At 37.4% G+C, this 5,844-nt stretch overlaps 1 protein-coding gene across 1 annotated transcript in view; it reads left to right on the top strand.

The window, feature by feature from the left end:
- Window positions 1-2,147: 2,147 nt before the first annotated feature.
- Window positions 2,148-5,844, top strand: part of LOC102201585 (inactive dipeptidyl peptidase 10-like) — a 77,634-nt gene continuing 73,937 nt past the window's right edge. Inside the window, exon 1 of the mRNA XM_005752815.1 lies at window positions 2,148-2,246. Coding sequence (XP_005752872.1) covers window positions 2,199-2,246 — 48 coding nt within the window. The 5' untranslated portion in view covers window positions 2,148-2,198. The remainder of the gene's footprint in view (window positions 2,247-5,844) is intronic.

Raw genomic sequence — 5,844 nt, 5'->3', positions numbered from 1 at the left:
GATGACACGCTGAGCTATAATCCTGTAATGTATTTCTGAGGGATGCTGAAACACTAGATATTGCAGAAGGCCTCTTAGTCCCTGAAGTGATACTGTAGGAATAGTGGCATGACATCATCGCAGGTAAAAATACCACAAAGTGCTACACTGTAAGCCTCTATGGGAATATTACTATAAGTATGGCTGCAGTTATCAGGTTTAAATGTGCAGCCAGACTGAGTGAGAGATAAACTCCTGTGGAGAGCTTAGAGGGGATCATTTCTTAGCGAAACTGATGGACTGTGTTTAACTTGACTTACAACGTGACTTCAGGTCAATATTCAACATAATATACAGGTTTATTTGGGGGGAAAGGCATTCTCTGTTCCAAGGAAGTTGTCACCCCTATTATGTGTGTTAGTGAAGGAGGATGATTATTACACAAAACTTCTAGATACACATTAACTAACACTTTCTGGACTTCATGGGGATGGACTCTCATGAATACACGGGGCTCTGTGCCCAACTGTTCACTCAGTTCACTCCACCCCACAGTTGTTGGCTAGTGGGGTGGAGGTAAGCTTGGCAGTTTTCTTGAAGAGTTCTGAGTTCTGTTGGTTCATGATTTATGATCAAGTCCCAGGCTGTTAGTTCTTTTAATTTTAATATTATATCCTGGCTTATCTTTGTTTCTAGTCCTTGGTTCCTGTGTTGAGTATGAGATTTTGGAGTTAAGGTCTGTTTCTGTATCATATCATGACAAGAGCTTGCAGTAAAGTACAGCCACACAGATGTTCCCTTTGCCCACAGTGTAAAGTATTCTGCTACCCTGATGAATCGCATGCATAAAAAAAACAAGTAATTTCCTTCCTCAACCTTGAGATTTAAACTTTGTGCTGAGAGCTTATGTAGCAAGCTAGACTTTACAGGATGTCTTCATGTGTGATGTGATTGGTTGTCATTCACATTTACCTGTTACTACAGGCTACAGTGTGACTTCCCTTTTATGATAATCCTGTAGGTGTGTGTTGTCGGCTTGCACCTGTTTGCATAATCTGATTACCTTTTTCTTTTTGTCATTAAAAAAAACCATGAATTCAAATAAAGTAGTTAATGTAGCTGAATATGAATAAGCATGAGCTGGTAAAAGCAAACATCATCTTTTTGTGTTTACAGAAAAAAAAAAAAAAAAAACTTGAGCTTTCTTGTAAATGTGGTGTCCTGACTGAAGGCCTAAAAGAAAAAGAAAAAGAAAATTAATATTATAAATAATAAAATTATCTTTGTTTCTAATGAGCAGTGACAGGAAAAAGGATTACAGTTAAAGCTTGCTGCTGCCTATTTTAAGCTAAAGTTTTCAGCTATTGTGGATTTCAGCACCATGGACAGCTCTGCTTAAACTGACACTTGATGTTTGCATTATTATTTTAATATTTTATAAATGTTTTTGGAAAAAAAACGTTATCACCGTGCACTGAATCTGAAAACTCTTCAAACTGTGTTTTGGATTTATTCTCTTCACTCAGTATCTCTCCACATACTCTTATTTCCACACTGGTATATGTCCCAAAAAACACAAAACAAAATGAAACAACTCAGAGTCAGAGTAATATAAATTTTGGCTTAGTCCAGCATATGAGTAGCAGTACACTCTTCATTTAAGAAAGTCTTTATGCTATATAAGTAATTCTTATTATTTATCTTCAGTTCACTTTAGTTTCTGTCATTTTAGAGCACAGATTTGTTTGTTTTAGTTGCCTTACTATTTATTCATCTTAAGTTTATTTGTGTTAGGCTCTGTTTAGTTTTTATTAGTTTCAGTGACAGTTTCAGTTTAAAAAAAAATCATTTTAATATTTGTGGTGTTTTTAAACTATTAATATACATTAATTAATAGTTTCAGTAATTGCTATTGTTTAATGACTGTTATTAATTAGTTAAATAATTATTAGAAATGTTCACATAAAGCTTTTAGCATGTAAAGCAAAAATGAATTAAACAAGCAAAATTAAGAAGAAAAATAAAAAATGAATTAAACACAAAAAATAGCGACAGTTATTGACGAAAAAGGTGTTTCCTGTGGAAGGTCTTTTATTTTGAAGCTGTTGCCGGAACCTCGCGTTGATTGTTAGCAGCTTTGTGGCTCGCGCAGCTAAAATCGTCGCGCGGCAGGTTTGTGATGTTATTACCGGGCAGAGACAGACCGAGACTCCGAGACGATGACGGCCGCCAGCAAGAAGAAGCCCAAAGAGTCTCAGCAGGATGAGGTGGGATGACTCGCTAAAACCACACAGCGACACAGACAGACATCTTTATTTTTAATTTATTTATTTTTTATTTCTAGCTATAATTAGATAACGTTCAGGCGCGTGTGGTCTGCGCGATAGCTACAGTGGACAGGGACCCCGCGCTTTATTTTAAATCAAATTTTAATGAAATTGTTTATTTTTTACTTGTAAGAATCAAATCTGTAGAAGTTTATCTTTTCCTTCAAGGAGCTTTCCTTTTCCTCCTTCCTCTCAGTAATTTCACACTTTTCCAACTTCAGCCTGAATCCGCGGAGCTCAGGCACGGCTGCAGCGGCACAGCGAGCCATCAGAGCCGGCTGACAGGGATGCAATGTTCGCGGTGTAACTCCAACAGGTTGTCCATGATCATGTAAATAATTCAGGGCGCGTTTGAGGGAAAAACAGGCCGGGAGCTCCGTTTGTGGCGACGCTGGTGACTTTGAGTCCTGTTTTGTAGATGCTTTGGCTTCGCAGTTCTTTAAGTTTCCTCGGGTTTGTTTTTGCGTCTTTCTGATCAAATTGTTTCGTTTTTGGTTGTTTGTTTGTTAGTTTTTTTGGATTCTTTCGTGTGTTAATCTGCTCAGTCTGCGCATAATTGTTGTGTATTCATCACATGACACAGACAATAATAACAGGTACAGCATATTTATGGTTGAGTGGTGCAAAGATGTTGGAATAGATTAGGAATGGATAACTGGTTGCTACATATACAGTATATATTGACTATTAATAAGTATATAAGTGGTATACAAACATGTACAGCAGAATAAAATATCCCCATGTTCATTTTCAGTGTTTATGTTTCGTTTTGTGTCTCTTCATTGTCATCTTTTTCATGTTTTGGTGATTTGTGTCTTTTTTGTTGTTGTTGCTTTGAGCCTTTTTGTGCTCTTACTGTTTCTTATTTTAAATGTCTTCCTGTTCATCTTCTTTCTTACTTCTTGTGTTTGATTCCCTTTTTGTCTCATTTTGGTGGTTTTATGTCTCAGTTTTTGCATCTATTTTTTTCATTATTTTCAGTCTTGTTGTGGTAGATCTGGCAGGTTTTTGAGTTTAAATGTTGTGTGTCTTGTTCTTTATCTCTTCATTGTCATCTCTTTTGATTTTTGTTTCTCATCTTTTTGTGGGAGTCTCTGCCTGTGCTCTTACTGTTTATTTTAAATCCTTTGTGTCTCGTTTTTGCATTTTTGTATTTCTTCCTGCTCAACTTATTATTTCTTAATTTACTTAGTAAATGTGTCACATTTTGACTCTGTGTGCTAGTTGTGTCTAAATCCTGTCTCCATTTGCTTGTTTTTCATCATTGTGGTAGATCGTGGTGTTTTCTAGTTTAAATGTTGTTTGTCTCATTTAGTGTCTTCATCGGGTCATTTTATTTTGCTTTTTGTTCATCTTTATTCTCATTACTGTCACGTGTTTGTGGTAGCTTGGCATTTATGAAGCCTTGTGTCTAATTTGTCGTCTCTTTGAGTTTGATTGTCATTGTAGCTCCTGTTTTAGTAGGTTCGTGGGTTTTTTTGTCTTTCTTTTGCTCATTTTCAGTGTTTTGTGTGTCACTTGGAATCAAATTGTGCACATTTTTTGCTAGTTTTTCGGTTGTTTTGGATCTTTGAGGAGCTTTGTGCCTCCTTCAGTCAGTCTGTTTTGCACATGGATGTAACCAGGGTTTAGAAATTAGTGTGGTACAGATAACGTTTTTGCCGTTACGCTTTGCTCTTTTGCAAGAGTGACTATGTCTGTAGAAACATGTAAGATGAAATAACAAAAGTAGAGAATTATGGCTTCATTTAAAATACAAACAGCACAAGGGAGGAAGTTACTTACTCGATGGCTCCTGTCCTGCTGTGCCTCTGATTCACTCCTCCTGTCTAAACCAACCAGTTATCATTTCTCATGAGTCATCGGCCTAAACGCGGCCCAATCAGGCGCGGTGTAGGGTGGGCCATAATGATGTAGAACTGAAGTCTTTTCAAAGTAAAAGCCACCTATAGCATCTCGTCTCTCCTAAAACATCTGAATCTGATATCCCGAGCCTCTTTGTGGTAATTTTGCATATCTGTGGTCATCGTTGTTTACATTCGTGTACCAAATTTTGTATTTGCACTTGCACTTGTTTATGCCCCATTTTACTAATTTCTGACCTACTTGTGGTAGTTTTGCACATATTTGTGGTAAAACTGTTTCTCATTTTGTATTTCTGTGTTACACCTTATTTTGTGTCATTGGCTCGCAGAGATGTTATCTTTGTTGTCTTATCTGTTATCTGTTGTTTACTATCTTTGGAGTAATTTGTTGTTGCTCCTTTATCTCATTTAAGTAATTTTGTATTTGTTTCTGGATGTGTTTCATGGACGCTCTGCATTCTTTTCCCCACCAAACAATAATCTTGATTTTATTTTGGGTCTAAAAGTTGATTTTTATTTATTCTCTGTGAGTTTGAAGTCTGTTTTGCAAGAGAAATAAACATGCAAAAAGAATGCAGCTTAGAGTTTTCTGCATAAGAACAGATTCTTTTGTCTTTAAAACACCAGGAAACGATAAGTCTCAAAACATTTACTACCATGCAAGAGAAGGATGAGCCGAAAATGATCAATTTGAGAACATTTTGGGCATTTTTAGCTTGAAGAAAGACTCAAATGTCAAATCAGTTGACACGACTTGGATTGATTTGGTTTACTGATTAAATCACTAAGCGCCTGCTCTACAAAAAACTAGTACACAACAGGAAAAAGTAACTGTACAATAACATTTAAGTTTTTACAGATACTTAATTTACTCGGAAATAATCCCTCCTTATTGTTTTTTCAGTCTTGGCCTTTGTCTTTGCATTTTTTTTGTCTGTTTTTGGTGTCTGTTTGCTTAAAGTGACTGGATAATACTCCTGGTAATAATGTCTTGGGTTTTTATTTCGTGGCATAAAACGTGTCCTTGCCTTTTTATGTCCGAGGTCGATCTGAGAGGCTGGAAATTATAGCCTTGAATTCGTGTTCAGTCTCAGCGTGACCCAGTGAAAGCCTTTGTGTGGAAAGCCATCGCCTTGGCTTTCAGCAGGTTCGGTTTGTCGATGTGTGTCTTTGCGTCTGTCCCTTTAACTCTCTTCAGTGTATCCTCAGCACACAAACACCGACACGCATGCTTTGATTTGCTCGCCTGCCTTACTTCCCACTGAAGGGAGTTTGATCAGCAGACTGTTGCAGTGAACTGTGTCTGCTGAAGCACACTCACACTCTGAGCGTACGGTGAATTAGCTCCGAGATGTTGAACCAAACTCAGAGAGGAGTCGATGGCCCAGTGGTGTGCAAAGGAAGCTCTACCCACTGCTGAGCGTGTCTGAGGTTTTCCTGCTTCGGTAATTGAACAGTTTCACCTCTCACAGCAGTGGATGTGATATAGATTGTTCTGGACACGTTTGTGCCTTTTATACTAAGCATCACACAGATTTATTCAAAGTGGGTTTGTCATAATAATCCTTCAATAACACTAAAGTCGGCATCCCGCAGCAGCGTGCAGCGATATGAACAGAAGATGAAAGTGTTGTTCATCACAGAAGATCTCAAAAAGATCTAAAAAAAAAAAA

This window comes from Pundamilia nyererei, unplaced genomic scaffold (assembly GCF_000239375.1).
Source record: "Pundamilia nyererei isolate P.nyererei 1_Seehausen unplaced genomic scaffold, PunNye1.0 scaffold00383, whole genome shotgun sequence".
NCBI lineage: Eukaryota > Metazoa > Chordata > Actinopteri > Cichliformes > Cichlidae > Pundamilia > Pundamilia nyererei.
Note: the sequence above shows the minus strand (reverse complement) of the source record. Positions and strands in the feature narration are given on the sequence as shown.